The sequence below is a fragment of the Gasterosteus aculeatus genome, chromosome 15, assembly GCF_964276395.1.
Source record: "Gasterosteus aculeatus chromosome 15, fGasAcu3.hap1.1, whole genome shotgun sequence".
NCBI lineage: Eukaryota > Metazoa > Chordata > Actinopteri > Perciformes > Gasterosteidae > Gasterosteus > Gasterosteus aculeatus.
The window spans coordinates 14,816,084-14,838,095 of record NC_135703.1 but is presented as its reverse complement, the minus strand read 5'-3'; the positions used below and the strand labels follow the sequence as shown (position 1 = coordinate 14,838,095).

Genomic DNA, 22,012 nt, shown 5'->3' with positions numbered 1-22,012 from the left:
GAATGCTTTACCTCCACACTGATGAGCTCGGTAAAGCAGTCAGAAGAGAATTATATCTAGGGAGCAGGATAATTGTGACACAGCAAAGGATCCACAGTATGCAAGACAAGACAGCATTAAGTATTCGACTTAGAATACACCTTATTTTATTGTTATAGAGAAGGTTCATTTCATCTCTGAAAGGAGAAAGACTCCAAAGGTATTTCTTCGCATCCATCCCCCAGTCCACTCACGTGCGTGCCGCTGTCTCTCCAGCAGGGAGCGTGACAGATAGTGAGAGTGATTGGACAGATCTCTGACCAATCGAGCGTGGCTGTGTGCAGTTAATTGAATTTATGAGCGACTATGTCTTGTCCTGTCCACCGACCGGTGGGGAGCTCGGCCGTATCCATCTCCAGCGTCCCGGGCCACTCCACATTCTGCCTTTGCTGTGCAGGGCCGGATGGCGGCGAGGCTCCCGGCTCGGGACGCCAAAGCGTCCCCGTGATGGAGCACAGTCTGCACTACGGCATATGAGAGTGATAGAATACACATCCAAGAATGAGCGGGAAAAGAGAAATTGGATCCAACTCATGTTCATTTGAATGGTCTGTGAGAATCTTTTTTATCTTATCTTTATTTTCCGTCTACCACTCTCGCCTCGCCACGAGATCCTGCAGCAATTTAGTCTTTGTTGTTCTCGGAGAGCACACAGACGGATTTCAGCGTACGTTCATTTCACCGCCATCTCCCTGCAAATCAAGCGTGAGTTTTTGCAGCTTGAGTGACAACAAAGAAACGTCGGTCTGCATTCAAATCCACATCCAATGTCCAGCAAAGTCCTGCTCCAGTGGCCAGACAAACAGCTTTGCCAGATATCCTGCCGGGGAGAGACATGTAATGGCTGGAATGGATTTGAACTAGTGTGTGTATGTGTGATGTTCTCAAAGTACCTCGGACCCTCTTTACGCTCCCTTTCATCATATTTCTTTTTCGCATTCTCAAGATGCTGCACGTAACTAAACGCTTCAGTATACTTTGGCTCACACGTGATTGCTTTTTTTGCTGTTGATCTTAAGTTAGTAAATCATTCCCTGATTTTTATCCTGTAAGCAGATGGCATCAGTAAAAGTTGAAAAAAACCCTGATGAAAGGGACTTCCTGAGAGGGAAAGGAAAAGCAAAACTTTATTTAAAAACACATCTATAAAACATGGCCAACTGACTTTAGCAGACATGAGAGGAACTTCAAAATGTCTCTTCTTATAATTGGGTCTGCTTAAAAAAAACACGACTGAAAATTTTAAAGTACATAAATAGAAGAACACATGTTAAGTGTAAAGGAAGCAATACTGACATTAAATCAAATGACATAATTAGTTACTTAAATATTGTCCAAGAAACGACGGCTTCCCGTCCTGCGTCACTTCCTCACACTTAATCCATAAAATGCAGAAATGTAAACAGCCGCCATGGATTCATCAGGTCCAAAGAAAGCTTCCCAGCCCCCTGATGAGAGCAGCTGCTACCAAATAACATGGCAAACAAGAGAAACCTTTCACTGCACATACTGAGAGCATCCGTGTGCTCTGAATGACTCATATCTGGCCACACGGCTAGTTGCCAACAATCAATCCTGGTGACCTGAACATTACAGCTTCCGACTAATTCTCTTCCCTCCGAAAAAAACAACAAGCTGAGCCGTACAGAGTGTCTGTCACAATGTCTCGCAAGAGGACTCTCAAACCCCAGCGGACCTTGAAAAAAAATCTGGTGGTGCAGCTGCCGTTATTAAGGAATGAAGTCTGGAGGGCGCTGATGTGAACGAGATGCCATCCTGCAGATTTGTTTGATCAGAATTAATATATTTTTTAAGCAAACACAACGGCATCTCAATCAACACTTGAGTGTGTCGTAGCTTCAGAAGCTACATGTGTCACATTATGAAGGCGACTTGAGACTGAACTACGGGCTCTTTGTGGATTCGCTTTTGCTGCTGCTGCATGAAAGGGTTCTGGCGGTGTTTTGTCGGGTGGATTTCTTTTCATTTCTGACACCTTTGAACATTTGACGTACACACCTGGAGCAATATTCCCGTTTGAAGTACACGTACAATAGCTTGATCTAAAAGAGCTCCTGTCTGCACAGATATTTACATTGCTTTAGAGAGTGTCTCATACTCGATGATGATGAAATGACTTTCACGCCGCGACGTCGCTGAGGAACAAATAACGTTAACAGCTAAAGTCTAACAATCTGACAAGTACTAAAAGTCCCTGTTCCGTCGTTCGTCAGTAGCTGCCGCGCCCTGTCCAGTCACATCACCCCCCCACTGAGCACGCGAGATACAAGAGTCACTCCCACAGGTTCCTTCCTGATCCCCCCCCCCAGATCCAGTTGTTCCCGCTGCCTGGCGAGTGTGATTATAAACCCGCGTTGGGACAAGAATGCAGCGGCCGTGTCTGCACACATTTGCATTTACCTGCTTACATTTCTGCGGCATCGTGCGTCTTTTCTCTGGCTCTAAAATTGCTGAATTTACATATCTCGCCCCAAAGGTTCCGGCGTACTCAGGCAGACTTCCCTTTTTTTTTTTTTTTACAGTTTCTTGATAAATCGCGCTGCTTGCGGTGTCTACAATACACAGAGGGGAAGCCAGTGAGCACAATGCATGCATCGTGCATGCATCATGCATGTGCCGAGCGTCAACTAATACACTTACAAGACCACAACCACAGTACACACACACACACACACACACACACACACACACACACACACTGTGTTATAAACAAACAAGCCTCTGCCTCTACTCATTTGAATGGAAATGGCACATTCTGGGCCTAGAAGACGACGGTAGCTGTGTCCCAAAGTCTCTAGGGACACATTCGTCCACCACATACGTCACTTGCGCTGCGACTCGTGTGTCCCGATCCGTCGGCTCCTCCGAACGGGACGCAGCAGTCGATGTGGAGGACACCTCTGATCTATCCTTTGCGCCCAGCATATCCCAGCATGCAATGCGGGGCGATGAGGATTTCCTTTATTCAGGACGGAGACAGGTGATCCGACAGCGCGGAAGAGTTTACTTTTAAATGTAACATTATTAATATAATCAATGTACCAACACACATTTATAACAAATACACAACGAGCAGCTCACAATACCGGCAGCCGCTGTGCTGCTAACGGCAGCCGCTGTGCTGCTAACGGCAGCTCGTATGTAGTTATTAGTGAAAAGTCCCTTTAATGACTTTACTTTCACACTTTAGAGACTGACTAATATCTTACTGCGGCTGAGACAGTTTTATATATAGTTTATACTTCATATTATGAAGAGAAATGGATCAAACTGAGCTCAGGTAGACAAGTTATGAACCAGAAATATCACTTTCTGAGTCTGTGACGTTACAGAATAAATACACAGAGAAACTGAGCTGAACTGTTGTTTTGTTGTGTGATTATACACTAACTTTACATTTAGTTGTCAAGCTGAAGGAGAACGATGTGTGTGGTGACATTCAGCTACTGTGGCTTGGTCATATTCTGTAATATCTTAAGGTTACAGTTGAAATCATATGCAATAGAAAAATAAGAAGTCCTTGCATACAAGTTAATAAATGTGTTTGCTGTTGTGGTTTTTATTGACAGTATTGATAGAATCTCTGCCTTGAGATGCCATTTTTACTTTTAGCTGAAAGTACATTTGAATTTAAAATAAGTTCTTCTCTCAGCCAGAAATATATTGTGCTCCGGAGGAGAAGCGTGAAATAAGAAGATTCTTATTTATCTGTAGTTCATAATTGTTTGGGCTTTTAAGGCTTTTACTGTTTTTAAGCGCAGCAGGTTGCTAGGCAACAGGAGCAGTGGAGGTAAAGCTAGGACAGACCGTCCCATTTCAGAGAGCGCTGAAGGCTGCAGGATACAAGAATGCATCCTAGCCACTTTGAGACACAGCTATTCCCCCCCCCCTCCCTCCACCTAATCAGTTCATTCTGTACACCTGCTCGTCACATTCGCCTCGTCAGCCCAATCACACTCACCTGTCTACTACTCACTCCCTTCAGTATTTAAACCCCAGTCACTCAGTCACTCGCTGTCAGATCGTCCTCTGCAGACCTTCCAGCACTTTCTTTTCTTGTGGACTGTTGCCCCCCCCCCCCCCCCCTCCCCCCCGCGCCCCCCCGCGCCCCCCCCCGCGCCTGGCTCCCCCCCCCTCCGACCACGTCTTTTCCCAGTGACTCCTTAAACTGTCTGTTTGCATGTAGGAGAATAAAGTACTGATTGGAGCTGCGTGTGGGTCCGTACTCCACCCGTTACCGACTGTGCTTTAAGGTGCGTGGAAACCGCAGACTTTAGTTCTGGAAAAGCACCGTTCATGGTGAGCAGCACCGCGTTGTGGTAAAAAGCGGTTTAACCAGGCCGATAGGTTTTCCGAGAAGGAAGAATTTGAACTCGTTTATTGACAGACATTTGAATGTGTCACAATGTTGGACAGCTGAAGGCCCCCCCGATGAAAGATGTTTTGCCCAATAATAAAGAAATTGAGTTGACTCTGGGAGTTTCCGACAGGGCCGTCGTGTTTCTCAGCGGTAGTTTGCAACAAGAATGGCTCTCACACGTGTTATTACCAGCCAGTCGTTTCCTGGGGGTGGGGGGTGGGAATACAGCGATACACTTGATGGTTTTTTTTGATACTATATTGATTCTCAAAAGCTCCATCTCTGTTTAATCAATAGCTTAGAGGCAGACGGTGGCTCAAATTGCACATTTCATGAGTTTTCCTCACATTGCAATAAAAAGATTAAAGTATGTCAATATGTTGAATATAACATATAAATATGTTTATCTCAATATATGTGATCCACCTCCCCAAGTAATTCCATTACTTAAGACAACTTAAGACTAAACTCTTAATGTGGTATTTCATTCCTGAGCTGATAATCAATCAGACTTTAGTTTGAGATAAACAAATCACACCGAGTAAACTACATCAAACTACATCATAACGCCCCCACGTCTGTGCAATGGATCTCATGGAGGCTGATGTCAAATGAATCATCAAAACTGCTAACGTGAAATAACTGTAGAATTGGATTCATCAATAATTCTTGCTCTGTGGAGATGTGCTATAGTTTTATTGGTCTGTCTGGTAAGCAAGTTGCACACCAAAAAGCGCCGTAATTGTAAAAAGTTAAGTTAATACTGACATTTTCACTTGTTTTTCACATATCGTGTAAGCGTCTGCGTTGACCCCTGACCCCGGAGCATAGGTTGGGGGCTTTTACAAAAGTGGCTTATCACGTCCCTTTGTGCCAAAGTTAGGGACGCCGTCACCGACGTTACGGCCCCGTCTCGTCATGTTAGCCTGCTGGCGCCGGTCCTTTCCACGACATCCTACTTCTGACTGCCGTACCGTCGGTGGAGAACAAATCCACATAAGGCAGATCAAGGGCAGAACTAGAGTCCCCTGAGTCATGATAACATGCTTCTTTCTTCCTTACCACGGGGGTACAGGGACCGTTTTGTTCCCTTCACTGTGAACAGCTTGTGATGATGAAGGTGGAGGTGAGCTTCTGTTTTTTTCACAATTGGGAAATGTAATTTCTCTGATTTGCATAGATATGCAAATGTACCAAGTTACAGTTGAGTTGTTCAGGACCCGGTGATGTCAGTCAGTCAGTGTGTGTGTGCCCCCTCCCCTCGGTGCTACCCATCTAGGTCATTGTTTTTTTTGCTGCATGTGTTCCTTGTCTGATGGATATGTACTGTATTTAAAGCCAGAGGCTTCAGCAGCCTGGGCCGAGTTATTTATGATGGTGCAGGCGGCCTGCGGGTGTCGTACAGGGCTTGCTGTCATCGGTTATATTAGCCATTGTCACTGACTGATGTACTTTTACACATCAACTGTATGTTTGTGTACTGTTTGCAAGTAATCTTTCCCTGAGTTATGATTTGAGACTAAGAAAAACACTCAATCCAGCCGTGATGTTCAATACGTGACTGTGGGAGAGGCTGCGGAGCCATTTGTTGTGGCTTTAAAGGTTGATTCCCAACACAACTGTGTGAGGAACGGTTAATACGACATATTTTCATTGTTCCGCTTCTTCTTCTTCCCCCTGTCCAGCGTCCTCGCCCGGCCCTAACGTCACCCTGGAGGGCCAGTACCACTGTCTGCAGGGCCCTGGGATCCCACTGGACAAACTGTGCGACTTCAGCGCCGACTGCCCACTCGGCGACGACGAAGGCGACCTCTGCCGTGAGTACAGCGAGAAGCCCACCTGTCCGATGGCCCGTCCCACCATCGGCCAGTCTGCCCAGTGACTGTGAGGAAGCCGTAGAGACACAACCAAGCCCCCTCTCCCCCTCCTCCCAATGGGAAATGGGTGGCGAAGGGAAAAATAGTTCAAAAATAAAGGGCAGCGTGTTCTAAGCTTCTATGCTCATTTTTCACCCTTATATTCCGTGGTTGTTATTTCTACCTCTTTAAAGATTTTTTTCTGCTTTCCTCGTTGGCACACTAGCCGAGTATGCTCGCATCTCATTCAGAAGCACAGCCCCCCCCCAGGCCCTGCTTCTTTTGTGCGTCTGAGTCCCACCTGCATGCAGGCGCTTTTACACTGTCCCCGTGATTAACAGACAAAGGGTCGACAGCTCGTACCCCCTGCGGTCTGCCTTTTGCTTCTGACACCACGGGTTGATTTCCGAGTTTTTCAGCCCACATTAGAAGCAGGCAGAGTTAACCCCCCCCCCCCCCCCGTGCAGGTCACCCTCCCATGCGCTGCTCATTATAAATGGTGGCGGCTCCCTCGTGCTTATGGGATGTGAGAGATAAGAGGCTAACCAGAGGTGGAACATCCCAGCAGGGCCCAGTTCCTCTTTGGGCTGAAGGAGGATTTGTGAGTGCTAATTGGCCTGAGAGGCTCTCCCTGGGGGTGGAATCCCCATCCCAGTGTAATAAGGGTGTTTGTGTGCCTGCGGGCGGGTGTCACTTGTTGATCTTGGATTTGAAGCAAAAGTAATGACCAGTGTAAATATAAGAATATAAATCTGTGGGTTATGAATAACACAATGGGTATAATTGCACGGTTACGTAAAGAACAAGCCGAGGGGGGACAGACTGATATTATACTGGACACAGACTGCGGGGGAAGGCTAATCGCTGTGACTCAGCTGGGGAACTTTTAACATTCTCTTCTCTCTACATCGCCACACGCTGTTAACACCCAACACACATCTTTTCTTAAATTAGCATTAATCTGAATCCTTAGATGTTTTCATTTCATAAGTGGGGACAAGGACAGCTGACCATTCAGTCCACGCTGGCGTTCTCGCGCTGTCAACCACCTCCTCCCGTATCTCAGGCTCCTCATTTGTTCCATTTGCCATCCATCGCTTGTCACCATCACTCCCCACTACCCAAATAATACCGTGCTCCCTCTCTGATACCCTATTCTCTATGATCTATCCACAAGTTACCTCCATGTGATTTGATCTATTTAAATCCTTCACATGCATTGCCAGGGCTCATTAACAGGGAGCGGCAGAGGGAGGCAGGAGGAACAAACCGAGCTTTGTGTCAATCACAAAGATTCCTGACATGTGAGGGGAACCAGGTCCCTGCGGATCTCTCTTTGCCGTCCTACCACAGCATCTATATGCATAAACACATCCGCCGTTCTCTGAGAGTCACAGCTTCCGCCGGTTGAGCCTGGTTGGTCTGAAGTCTGCAGACACCCCCCCCCCCTTACTTTCCAACGGCACCCGCTGCAACTACAGAGCGACGCTGCCTGCATCCAAAGGCGGATGCAATCAAAAATGCAATTTAGTAATCTGCAGTATTCTGTGAGAACAGCACCTAGTTTCCAGCCCACCCCCAGATATCACTACACCTGGAGAGCGGTGCTCTAATGATATATAATGTTCCTTTAGCGACAACTGCCCATAGCCGCCCAGTCCTCCTTCAGTTGATGCCACAAACATACATTGCACCTGACCATTTTTGTTCTTTATTTCTATGGAAACTATTCCTGTAATGACATTTGAAAAATGAAATAATCTTCATTAACACCTCTACCAAGCGAAGGAGAGCTATTGATGACGGCCTTTGTATATGTGCGAGTTACAGCAAAATGATCTGAAGATCTGAAGATCCATTTCCTTAATCCAGCTAAAATTGTTTGCCTTGCTGAGATCCTGCTTTAAGATGGTTTTGCCGGAAAAGTTTCCCTCAATTCAGATTTTTATTTAACTTTAACAAGAAAATTAGTTTGTTGGTAATGATATTGGTCACCAGATGCTCGAGTGCACAATTAAACAGGATAAAAAAAATGCACCTTTTCTTTCCTCCGTATAGCGAACATCCGTTATTTTATATGTGTGGAGAAAACTCTCCTCGGAGAAAACATGAATGCCTTTAATCCTACTCAGAACAGAAGGTAGTGAAGTACTTCAGCCCTTTGTGGATAAAATTAGTTTAACAGCATGCAACACTTTCTTCAACAGTTCTCACAGAAAAAAAGACCAAAACTTTACTTTGAAACATTATCTAGGCAGAACCTTTTCATCTATTCTTAAGGAGAGAACATGTTTTAGTTCAGACTTTGATCACCAGAGCTTCTTTTTGTTGTGTGCACATGCCTCTCAGCGCCTCCTTACCTTTGACAATCTCACTCTTAGATATGGAACCGGCCGTGACATCTACTTATAGGCCGTGTCCTCGCGTCCTGTCGCCACGACAGACACCAGCAGAGTAGCTGTGCACGTTGCATTGAAGTGACTTCTACCCAAACAACACTCCTACATTCATTAAGACTTGAGTGATGGACACGTCGGCTTTTCATAAGCTGGTAATGACACTGTGAGGTCGGCCCTCCTCACGCTTCATTAAGTAAGTTGTTTCAAGTTGAATCCAATCGGAAGACGGCTGAACTGGAGGGAGGGAAAACGCAGGGAGGCACTAGGTGACACGTACTAATGACTCCGAGGTGACATCATCACAAACCGCTTTTATTCATGTCATCGGCGATAATTGGACGATGTGACTGATCCCTTTGCTTTGCACGAACAGACACCAACTGAGACGGAGGAACCAAGGTACACCCCAAAGTCTAGAGAAGCTTTTATTTTGGTTGAGGAAAAAAACACCACGCAGCAAGCATTTGGGTTTTTTAATACATTAAGATAAGAAATAAATGGCATTAGTTGCAGTTGGTCGTTGAAACCTTCTCTTTCTATAACAAAATAAAACATTTTTAGAACTAGTGACCATTTCTCCTGCTTTTCTTCATGAACAATACCTGCTTCATGATCCCTGGTCAGGCCACTTTCACTTCCATTATCTGGATGAGGCCATTTCCAAAAAGCACACTGGTATCAGGCCACTCAGAGATTCGTATGGGTAATGGGCACTCACAGGCAGTAGTTGGCGATGATAAGGAACATGAAGCAAACTTGAGTTGGACACAGACCTGAAAACCCGAGCCAACGTCAGTGTTCTCGCCGTCAGAGTCTGACATGAATTACACACGTTCAGAAACGCCTTCGTTTGTAAAGAAATCCATGCTTCTGTCATTCCAGCTTCATTACTGTCGAGTAGCACCCAGCGTGATCCACACTATTTGGTTTATTCATGTGGGGGCTGCACACCGTATTCACATACAGCCCGGCTGTCTGTAGGTGATGATGTGCTGGAGAACATCTCCTGAAAAGGAAAAATTCTATCAAAAAATGTGGTCCTTGGGCATGTACCAATATTTGCACTCAGTTTCTAACCCAAAGATAAAATGGGCGGCGTTGTTTGCAGATGAAGGAGAGTTCACCCTTTCATGTTGACATTTTTGGAAAGGGAACTTTACATTCCAGTTAGCGCTGCAATGCGCCGCTTGTATCCGAATGATTCTGAGGCTTGCGATGTTCGAGTTCATGGCCGTCTCCCCCAAAACACATCGTGCCCCCCCCCCCCCAGCTTTATTTCCTCCCTGCTTCCTTTTCCATTTTCCGTTTCCAGTCACTCTGCAGCTCAACCCTAATTTTCACCGACACATTTAGTCTTGTGAGCCAATAGTCCCCCTCTCATCTCCTTCATGACCCTCGCACCCTCAACCACCACCCCTCACGCGCCTGTCCTTTTTCTCCTTGGCAGTTTGGCTGTCAGGCTCTCTTCTCTGGACCACCTGCCGGGCCTGTCCAGTCATTCCCCCCCACTGCTCCCACTTATCATCTCCCCCCCTGATGTATTCTCTCTCCTGTCTCTCTCCAGGCACCTTTCTCAATGGCAGCTACTGCTCCTTTGAAGAGGGCGAGTGCGGCTGGCACTCAGTAGCTGGACGCGGTCCCTCCTGGAGAAGACTGCGGGCGCCAGCCAAGGCCACCAGAACCAGCTGCCCGCCATCAGGTGGCTCACACGCCCTCTGGGCAAACAACCACATCTGCATGCTCGCTCAAATGTCTTTTCAGGGCTGTTAATGCCTCATAAAAAATGCACTTCTTAAAAGGAGGGAGGGGGGGATGTTGTTTTGAAGCCTTCACAGTTTTCAGAACACAGAACCCCATTGGGTGTAAAACCTCGCAGAAGCATGCAGAACCTTGCGGTCCTACATCTGCAATCCATGGCGAGTGTGTCTCTGTATGATCATCTAAAGTCTCGGGTTGGCTGAGGCCTGTTTTTGTCTCACAGGGAGTTTGTGTCATTTCATACCATGTTTAGTCATTTTAGATTACTTTCATGCAGATTAGCTTTCGATTTAACCTTCTGGTTGTATCAGTTAGGCATCCAAGCGGAGCGGGTTTTTCTTCTTCTGCGTGTCTAATAACTGTGCTTTTGTGAGTTTTAAGGTGCCACCTTCAGTGTGGAAGGAGGCCAGTCCAAAGGCCAGCGCAGCGCAGCCATACTGAGGAGCCCTCTCTTTCCCCCTCCCCTGAGAAACTCCCCCTGCACGGTGAGCACAGTACAGTGAGTCTCCATTCTCTGAGGTGCACATATCAGCCCACTCCGTCCCTATTGCTGCGCCTGTCGAGCTCTCTGTTGACGCGTGGCACATCTGTTGATGGTAACGTACCACTGTGACTATGAGTCTTCCAGCCCTGTCAGTTGTTGCACCTTTGTGCCGGACGCCGTGTGTTTTTCGGCTTGTTGATGATACGTTGAAGCTTTTGGAATTACAAATTCAGGGTTATCTGATAATAAGCTAACAAGTGTAAATACTAATTCGCAAAGAAGACAAACAGCGGCATTTTTCTAAAATATTCTTTTGGGGAACTGTTTCTTGAACAGTTAACGAATTGCATACTTAATAAACATGTGAATAGCACTGTTTCAAAATAAAATGGCAAAGTGCCAAGCCAGCAGTTAAACAGACCCTAACAAGCTGAGGTTGACCTGATCAGCCACGACTGGAATCGGCCGGCCGAGTGGTGAAAATAATCCGACGCCATGCATTATTTAGATCATGGCGCTGACGGTGCGAGTCTCCAGGGGTTATCGGCTGTGCACTTGGACCCGCGATTGATGCCATTGCATCGAGGATTTACTGATGTTATTTTGATATTGTTGTTTGACCTTTGGCCCCCTGAATGTGTACTTTGCATATTTAGAGCTGTGGAGGGGGGCGTTTGTTGATGAGACAAGCACACACAGAATTGAGTGAGACAGGTTGGAAGGCTATGGAAAAGGTCAAGAGATCAGAAAACAAGAGCACCGGAGAGACCAAGAGGGAACAGACGTAGCCTGCAAGAGAGAGAAAAGCAAAAGAAACGTCCCTCCCAGCTGCTCGGGCTCACAGCCAAAGATTAACACTCTAAATTTGTTTCTCTACACTGAACTGGTGCCGTTCCATCAAGCCTGTCTGCTCTTGGACAACTATGTTGAGGATATTAGTTGTGGGTAATAGCTACAAATCACTTTCATGTCATGCCCGGTGTGCTCTCTGCAGTGCCTGTAATCTTGATGTCTGGACGGCCACCATGTGGTCCGCCGGTCGGCGATAAGACGGTAACCGGCTGTCGAACAAGCACAATGCAAGCGCTCAACATGAAAGGGAGGGAATTCATTGGTTTGGGTATAGCGTCGTCTCTATGTGTGCTTTTCATCAGGCTTAAGCCAGCATCTGTTCCACTTAAATGGCGAAAGCAAGAATTATGTTCCTGGCGCCGCCGAAATGCTGTAAAGGGACACGGTCACATCCCATTGCTTGTTAGCAAGCTTTAGATTTCAGACTTTTTTACTTTATTTAATTCCTGACACGGCCGGGTTGTTGTATGTATTTCAAAGCAGGCTTACGCCGACCATATCCCTCGTGTAAAGAGCAAACGGAGATTGACGTGTGCCGAAGCATGCACGAGAACCGTGGACAGCAAATGGCCCTGGATGAATTTGATTAATCTTAAAATAGCTAATAATTACAACCAAACAGATGGCTGTTGGTGATTCAATTCAATTCCAATTCATTTTATTTTGTATAGCCCAAAATCGCAAATTACAAATTTGCCTCAGAGGGCTTTACAGTCTGTACACATACGACATCCTCTGCCCCGAAACCCACCATCGGCACAGGAAAAACTCCCCAAAAAATTAAAAGACAACTTCCAAGAGGGAAAAAAAGGGAAGAAACCTTAGGGAGAACGTCAGAGGAGGGATCCCACTCCCGGGATGGACAGACTACAATGGATGCCATGTGTACAGAATGAACAATGTATAATACATGCAATTCCTATGACAGAAATTATTCAAGTAATTGTGAGTAGTAAGCCAGGCGCACAGCAGGACCACTGCGGAGGCAACCACCATCAGATAGAACCACCATCAGATAGAACCACCATCCACAGAAGCCTATGGGGAGGCAGAGCACAGAGACTTTAGGAGAGGGTAATGTTGGTTTATGAGTACAGTAATATGATTAATATCTAAAATAATAATGATGATGATGGCAGCAGCAGGCGTCAGCAGGGCCACGACAGGTGTCAGGACCAGGGATAGAGCTCAATGCAGTTTTGAGTTGTAGCAGTAACACAGTAACACATTTGCTGGGCTGCTGGTCTTAAAGTTCAAAATAGGAAGTTGCTCTGCTATTTAATTATCTCTTCATATGTCAGCATGTGCATGAAAAATCAACATTCCTACGGCCCCCTTTACTGCATCGCTCATTTAAACTCCCCCCTTGCCTCAACAGGTGCGATTCTGGCTGTGCTCTGGAGGCTTGCAGCAGGGGTCGTTGTCTCTGTGGATAGCTGCGAACGGAACAGGAGCCAAGGAGCAGCGCAGACTGTGGCATCTAGTCAGCAAACCCGTGTCCGAATATGGCTGGAAAGTTGTCAGAATTCCCCTTTACGGGCTGGCAGACTGGTACGGCAAACAGCACGTGAAATGAAGTTTTCAGATTGAAGCAGATTACATTTTCTGGGAAAAAGTACATCTCAGCAGAATGAATGACTCCCAGGGGGACTCACGTCTTATACCGGGGGCCTGCCATGTTTACAGTTGTACGAAATAGACCCCTTTCTTCTTGCTCCTCTAGTCTGTGATGAAGAAAGGAGAAATCAATTCACAAAGCTCTAACCAACTTACTCACGGCCCCGATTTCCCCTCAAACAAGAGAGAAATTAAAACAAAATAGAGTAAAGTCAAATTTGAAAAAAGAGAATCCCCAGATGATTTCATCTGTTTGCTGACTGGGGTTTTGTCTCCGTTGGAGCTCAGATAATCCTGCTCCCCTGAGAGTGATTAATTTTTAATTCTTGGGTTATGTAGTCAGCTGTGCTTGTGCTGTTAATTTGAATGTCATGTCCTTAACTATCCGGTCAACCTGCCAGTCTTCGCCCAATGACCTTTGTAGAGCTTAGATGGAATCAGAAATACAGCCTGAAGTGCCGTGTACTGTACTGTGTTTTTGTTGGTATGCCTTCAGGTTTGAACAAAATGTCATGTACATATTAAATGTTCAACTTCACTTATACAAACCTCATCAGTAAGACTGAGAGTCTTAATCAACTTGTATTTAGAATTTGTATTTACAGTTTAACAGCCAGACATAATTTCCTGTGAGCATAAAAGAATAAACATATTTTTGGGATCTGGACATTTTGAGGTAAATGTAAATTATATATTTGACGCCAATCTCTTGTCTGTAGGCTGAATATGAAGCTGGAATGACCTTAGCTCATATACAATATACTCATATGTGGACTTTGTTTCCTTTAGATAGAGCCAGGATTTTTTACCCTGTATGTGTTTTTTTTGTCAAGCCAATCTGACACCCCTCAGGCTACAGTTTATATTTACCACACAGAACTGAGCGTGGTATTAATTCTCGCATCAAAGAAAAGGACAAGAATATTTCCCAAAATGTCAAACCATTCCTTGATAGGTTTTAGACCTAAAGGTCATGCCATGCATGCCTATATTATTCGATGCATTGACGTATTTAATTGAGTCATTAAATTACTTTCAACCCTGAACTCTTTTTTTTTTTATCTACTCAAATAGCAAACAGCCCTTAATGATATAGATTGTGTGCAGGAAGACATACGATGCGCACTGAAAGCTCAATGACTTCTTTTTTTTTTCCTGAAGCGAGAACATATCTTGGCCCCATCCTTCGAGTCGAAGGCTATCCGACCCTTCACAGCCTGCTCGTTGTTAACACAGCTCTGTCCCGCCGCAGGTTTTGGCTGCAGTTCAGCGCAGAAGATGGACCTGGACCCGGTTCAGCTATTACTATAGACAACATCTCTTTCAGTATGGACTGCTTCCTGGCATGTGAGTACTAACTCATTTCATCGCACCTTGGTTGAGTTGATGGTATTCTTTGACTCAAATATTATTGACTGGTGCGGTGGGGGGAGGATTGGATTACTCTAAAAGTGTAAACTCATTTTATGGACTTCAGAAAAACAGTGACCAAAGTATTTTAATTATTAATCAAAACAGTTCTGGCCTATAGATCTGATTTGACTGAGTGACAGTTTTTAACTCTCAGAAGCATTCATACAGGAGCCACTTAACATTGATTACATTCCCTTTGCAAGTCTATGAGTCATTTGATCAGATATTTGTATAAATTGACTTTAGTTTTACAAAAGAATGATTGTGTTTTTCCGCACGCTCTCTGAGTCCTTTTGATGTGTCCTGAAATGTCAATGAAACAGTTCAAATCCAGCTCTCCACTATACAGCCTGTTGACGGCCAGAGGCTGATGCCGGAATGTTGTACTGCAGACTCAGAAAGGTCGAGCCCCAAGTCACCTTTCTGGACACCTTTGTGTTCTCATTGAGACAGTATGACAACCAAAGGATCTGCGGTATGGAAGGTTAGGAGATCAGTGCCTCCGTCCAGCTCACCTTCTCTAGGAAGCAGTTTGAGCATTGACAGGAATAGTAATGGTTAAAAGTATTTTTATTTAAATGTAAAACTAAAATGTATCTTTTGTTCAGGCCATGCAATGAAGAGAGAATCATTGATCTTTTGAAAGTTTGCATCATGCTGATTGTGTTAGAACTAACGTTAGAACTAGCATTTATTTTCCAGGGGGATTGTGCCTGTGCAATTAAATGATAAAGTGATGCTAAAATGATAAAGTGATTCTTACAGGGAACCAATCTATCCATGGATGGTGTCATTATTTTATAGCCATCATATTTCACATCATCAAGGTAAAGGCCAAAGACATATCTCTTTTGACTTTAAGATTTAATTTAAAAAATGTTCCGTTGTGTTTAATTAGAGCTATTTAGATGACAGTTTTCATCCAAATGTATAAAGTGGATGATGTTTTTCATGAATTTAATCACGTATCACAGAATTTAATACCAACACACTTAACTATAATATCCAATCAGATGACATGAGTACTTCTGCTGAATATGATGATGGTCTGGGCTGAAACAGATCGTCTTCTATCAGCATCAGCTTATTGGGTCGATGTCTCTTGATTGAAAGAGATGATATTCTTCAGGAGAAATTTGCACACCAATTTGTGTTTTATATCCTGCAGAGCAGCAGCGGCGGCGGCGCTGGTACGGCAGTGCTGCAGCATCATCTGTCCACGCTTTGCTCACTTTCATTACATTCAGCCACACTTGACACACACACACACACACACTTTTTATCGCCCATCAGTTAGACCAGCTGATGGGAGATGCTGAAGCTCAGCAAAAGGCGTCGCTTCCAAGAGTGATCACTGTGAGTGATTAGCGTGATGGATGCCAGAGCGTCCTGACACAGACCCGGTAATGTGTTTCAGTGGGGAAACATGCCCGGGGCCATCACTTCTTTTCCTACGCACTTTGAGGCCTCCCCCCACCACCACACTTTGAATGTTCCCCCTCCGTGGCAGAATTTGACATCACAGGATCGTCAATACTACTTTATGGATGTATTGGATAGAAATAAGGGAATTGATCAAACTGTTTTAACCACAAAAATACCCCACACACCTTTTTTTCCATGTATGGTGCCGGTCCAGTTTGTTTCATCACTACAGTTATGTGATGACGGGTTAGTTGTCTGTTGCATCGTGTGTTATTTGTTGTAGTAATTACTGTAGTACAAGCAGAGGTTACTGAAATGTACTTATTTCAACTGCACCTGAGGGCTTTGGGAAACACTCAGCCGCCCTCCGTGTGTTCACGCCAATGACATTACACAAGCGCGAATTAAAAGCACAATATTAAAATTGGTGCTCTTCCAGGTGTATTAGCTGTGTTTTATATGCACATTCTACATGGAAGAAGTTCATGCAAGGTTACAGATTAGACTGCACCTCGTTAGATTCATTTCTTGCTTTTGTGTTGCAGAATAATTCTGACTGACTGCAGAATTTCCTCAGAGCTTCTGCAATCTCCAGATATTTTAGGTTGTCGCCACCCCCGTGGCTTTTCTCTGGTGGGCGACGGTCAGCTTCAAGCGGCTTGCTAATGACCAGTGACAGCCACGCCGCCGGTTGCCCCGGCCTGTGGCTCACTGCTCCGTGGTGGACCTGCCGAGTCCTCCTCCTCCTGCTGCAGCAGCATACCAATGCTGCTCGCTCCGCCTCTGGCTCCCCTAAAGCCCAGCTGTGCCTCCCGCCCCCACCCTGCTCCGAATAACAATGCGCTGAGCCTTGTTAGCGGCGTTGTTGAAGGTGTAAAAAGTAACTTACTGCTGCGTACATGCACAACACATCTCAGAGTTTCAGTAAACAGTATCTTGCAGAAAACGATCAAACGCATTGCGTACACCCTGCACATCAACTCTATCTCGATCAAATCTCCCAAGTGGTGGTGACTTAGACGCCGATATTTATTTGAGGATTACAATGGAAGGGAATGAGCTATTGATTTTCTAGGTGGCAGGTTTGAGGCAAGCAATGCTGACGGCTAAAGCTTTGAGGACAAAGTAACAAAATGCTCCAGTAGAGACAGCACTTCCATCCAAGGTGCAGTTTAAACGCATCCACAAATACCATTGATGTCAAGTTGTTTAGTCGTTAAAGCAGGTTTTCTTGGACCAAATGGTACACGCAAGACAGTTGCTTTCCAAACCCCCGGCTGTTGAGGGAGCCCCCTGCCATATTGCCATAAACGGTGAGCCTTCAGCCTGAGGTGACAAGGGAGACCGGACAGAGATGAGGGAAAGATTTTGCAAAATGAGAGATAAAGATGAAGCATCCTGCTTTTGTCCCCTGACACCACCAGATAATGGCGGCGTAGGCGGGACGTGACTATGTGGGCAACTAGTTGTTTTATTGTGATTGGTAAACTTCTAGTGTGATTTCTGCTTAATATTGGGCTGGTGCCCCTCCTTTCCAAGGCTTGGAAACACCACATGCTCCACAGTGGGTTGTCTAGGAGAGGCTTCCGAGAGCGAAGCGGGTGGAAGAAAACACTAATGGAACATTTAAATCATTCTTTGCTGCCTGTTTACCATCCATTAGGAACCCAATGGAGAACATCATGGACCCACAGAGCAAACAGACTGCATGCTTTACAAGAGAAGCAAATCTACGTCTACAAATATTGTTTTTTTCGCTTGCCATAGTAAATGTAAATAGGCCCTGAAACCATGTAATCTTTCTCTCAACTATCATTTCCATGTATGCAGAGCAGAAATGGAAGCTTGATATAAGGGTCATATTGTCTCATTTGGAATGCATTGTTTCTATGACTCAAGTGTCTGCACTGCACATTGAGTGTTCAGTGATACGGGTATGAAGATGACCCCCATTGGTGATGATAGGCTGCAGCATTGTGGCAGAATGACCCATCAGCAGTGATCCTGGTTGTTTTAAAGTTAGCTTGGCCGTGTAGCCTCTTTGCGTGGCATATCCAGCTTTGACAAAAAGCCAAAGTTAGAAACCAGAGACCGGAGTAGCAGAATAGCAGCTTGGTCAAGATCCCGTGTTTAGTGGCAGAGCATTCAACGCTGCGCAGTGAACTGTGTCTGCAATAGTCTCACATCTTCTGCTTGGCTCACCAAGGGTCACCGAGCATCAGATCCACAGGGGGGCTTTTTCTACACAACATCAAAGAAATGAGACGCTGTGCAGAACTCAACAAAACGTGGAAACTAGTCTGTCAGCTCAACTGCACATATTTGGGTTCTGAAAACATAAGTGAAAAGATGTCAAGTTGGAACAGGGGCGGACTGGGGTACAAAGCAGGAGTTACTGTCAGACCGGCCCACTCAACCAGTCAGTGCCCTGCGTGGAAAATTGCATGCTGGGTGTGTGTGTGTGTGTGTGGGGGGGGGGTGTTGAAGGTGCATAACAAAACAAGTCTTATTTTGATGCACCTTCTTCCAGACATCTCTTCCTTTTCTCCCTGAGCTTTCCAGTTCCACTTTTAAAAGATTTATGTTTTGCTGCCGGCTCGCCCTCCAGAACGCCTTCGTCTGCGAGCGAGTGACGCAAGTGTTGAGTAAGCTAGAGCAGTGGCTTCAAACGCAGTCACTGAGAGGGACAGAATTAAAAACTGACTACACTGGGGGCTGGTGGACATGCGCAGTAGGATCACGATAGCAAAAGATGACTTTAATACAACACCTGCCGTGAATATCCCGGCACTTACAATATGATACCAGAATTCAATACAAATCCCCTCCCCGTGTATGGAATGCCGTTTTAGTCAAAATTAAATAAATGAATAAATACATGAAATATGCATTTGAAATACATCATGAAATAAATAAATGAGGCAATAAATACATAAATATTAAATACATTTAATTATTTCATGGTACTTTTATTTCATAATGACAACTTTTCATTTCATGGTACTTTTATTTCATAATGCCACTTTTCATTTCATGGTACTTTTATTTCACAATGCCACTTTTCATTTCCAGAGTATTTTATTTCATAATGCCGTTTTACATTTCCAGAGTCTTTTATTTTATAATGCCGTTTTTCATTTCCAGAGACTTATTTCATAATGCCGTTTTACATTTCAAGCCAGTCTTCTTTTGCACACGGCTCTGTTGTCTGTTCTGAATGTTAGATGTAGCCACGCCCCCTGATTTGCATATAAGAACGTGAAATGTAAAACGGCATTATGAAATAAGTCTCTGGAAATGAAAAACGGCATTATGATATAAAAGTCTCTGGAAATGAAAAGTGGCGTTATGAAATAAAAGTACCACGAAACGAAAAGTGGCATTTATGAAATAAAAGTACCATTAAATGAAAAAGTGGCATTATGAAATAAAAGTACCATGAAATAATTAAATGTATTTAATATTTATGTATTTATTGCCTCATTTATTTATTTCATGATGTATTTCAAATGCATATTTCATGTATTTATGTATTTATTCATTTATTTAATTTTGACTAAAACGGCATTCCATACCTGTGATCCCTCGCTGTGAGCACGTGCTGCGTAGCCCCGCCTCCTTCTCAACCCGAGAAGTCGCTAGATTTGTCGCTAGCAGCTTTTGCAGTGTCTTCTGGGACTTGAAGCATCAGCCGTGTGCGTGCTATTGACCAGCGGCCCAGTTATGAAAGACAAATGGTAGTTACATGGTAGATATAATTGTACTTGGCCCGCAGGCCTTGAGATTGACATGTCTGTGCTGGAGTGATTGACATTTAATAACACCTAAAACAAAGCCAGACTGACGGAAGACATTAGACGAGTAAAGACGATGGAAACCATCAGTGTGAATACAGATCGCAAGGCAATTTTTATGGGGGCCATTAAAAGTTACACATAATTCATATATATATGTATCTATATGTAACTTGATGCCCTTAAAGCAGAATACAATTATGTTGTATTTTCATAAATTCAGTTTTATAGCTTTTCTTTACATTTTGTGGGGGGGTTTTGTACATTGTTAAGCCGAAATGATACTCAGACGAGGAGTGTACTCGGGTCGAGGTGTGGTACATTTTGGTCATCAGAGGATGTACCCGTGGTCTCCGTCCACACTGCCACTTCTCTGCAGGAGGTAGCAAATACGCATGCAGAGTCCAGAAAGAGGACCAATTAGTATGCATCTCTAATGTCCACCGATCTCTATACGTGTTGGTTTGGATGTAACCTTAATATAGATTTGTTTAAAGCTCCCTTCAGTTTTAAGTTAAAAGAATTAGTTTGAAGAAAGTTTCATCATGCACTTGTTTCTTTTCACAGTACCAAACTCGCCCGAAACCATGACTCCAAAATCCGAGTATGAACCAGCCCTTGACCCCCAATGGGTAGTATTAAAGCAAATGACTAAATAAAAAAAGATTTTGTTTTTTATTTTGTCGTGTAGGGGATTTGCAAAGCTGTTGTTGGACAATGATTTTGTCATGTCAGCATTTCCTATACTGGAAAGTCATTTTGTTTTGTTCAGTTGAAAGGGTTGTGTGGGTTGTTCCTGCAACCTTTGCAGTCCTTGATCAGATGCAGCAGCAGATTTCTTTAACGCCATCTGGGCCAATCTATTAGACCCCTGATCGCTGTGCATGGGCCTACACAAAAAAGCACATTAATCTCCAGTATCCATGGGAACTCCTTCTTCTCCAGGAACTGGTGACTGTCTTTCGACGTTAATATCTAACCTTTACATCTCCTACTTTAACATCTTCTCCAAAAAAGCCTCTATATCTTCAACTTTTCTAATCAGTCATCATTCGCCTGGAAGACTTCATTTGGGCAAGAATGTGAGGTTGGGGAGGGGGAGAGCAAGGTACCTCAGTGCTGGGAAGCTACATGCTTGTGAACTCCCGGACTGAATGTTCATATGTGACGTGCTGGATGCAGTGCAGTCCTTCTATTGAGCCAAATGAAAGAATTACCCCTGCTGTTGGCTCCACATCGCACGCTCAGCTCCTCAATGTTAACAGCTACAGGATTCCATTGCTGCACGTGACGGAGACAAAAAGCATAGCCTTTCTCAGATATTTGTGTTTCTTTTTCAGCCAACGGTGAGTTTCCACCTGTGTTCACCGGCTCAACCAGGCTGCCCTTCAGACCGACCGTCAGGACCATGCTCCCGTCCATCGGAAGTCCTTTGATGAACCTCCCCAACACAGATTCCTGTGAGTGTGATTACCACACTGACATTGTCGGTTTGTCCTTCTGTCTTCTGTCTTTTGGATTCTCTCCTCATACACACACATGTATGCATTCAGCACACTGCACCACATAAGGCACCACACATGGGCTGTAACATAGTAAGTGTGCCCCCTACTGGCCTCCACCACGTGCACCGTCTGACTGAGTGCTGCAGAGATCTCCTTTGGTATTAAATGGAGCAGGACGGGCAGTTTGGAAGTAAAAAATCCTCCAGTTTGACTACAGAGAATGTCAATGGAGCACTTACAAAAACTTGACATTTGTCACCTCGCGGTCCCTCTCCTCCCTGCTTCAAAAGGGCGAAAACAGGCAGAGATTCAGTTACTCTATTTATAGTCATAAGTCACCCTCATATCAAACACATTTCCTCAGCTAGTGGCTTTCAAGTGCTGGAGGTAGTTATTGGGAATGGCCTTTCAGCCACTACCATTGTAGAGTAACATGGTACATCGCACTCATGCCAACGTTAAGCAAATGTGGTCTTTTTCTCGTTTTCA

The 22,012-nt window shown here is 44.7% G+C and overlaps 1 protein-coding gene across 3 annotated transcripts in view; it reads left to right on the top strand.

The window, feature by feature from the left end:
• The window catches only part of alk (ALK receptor tyrosine kinase), a 299,200-nt gene that overhangs the window by 238,119 nt on the left and 39,069 nt on the right, over positions 1-22,012 (top strand). For all 3 annotated transcript variants that reach the window (XM_078089066.1, XM_040199092.2, XM_078089067.1), the window contains 6 exons: positions 6,106-6,237; positions 10,240-10,374; positions 10,815-10,918; positions 13,148-13,320; positions 14,639-14,733; positions 21,359-21,478. In XM_078089066.1, coding sequence (XP_077945192.1) covers positions 6,106-6,237; positions 10,240-10,374; positions 10,815-10,918; positions 13,148-13,320; positions 14,639-14,733; positions 21,359-21,478 — 759 coding nt within the window. The remainder of the gene's footprint in view (positions 1-6,105; positions 6,238-10,239; positions 10,375-10,814; positions 10,919-13,147; positions 13,321-14,638; positions 14,734-21,358; positions 21,479-22,012) is intronic.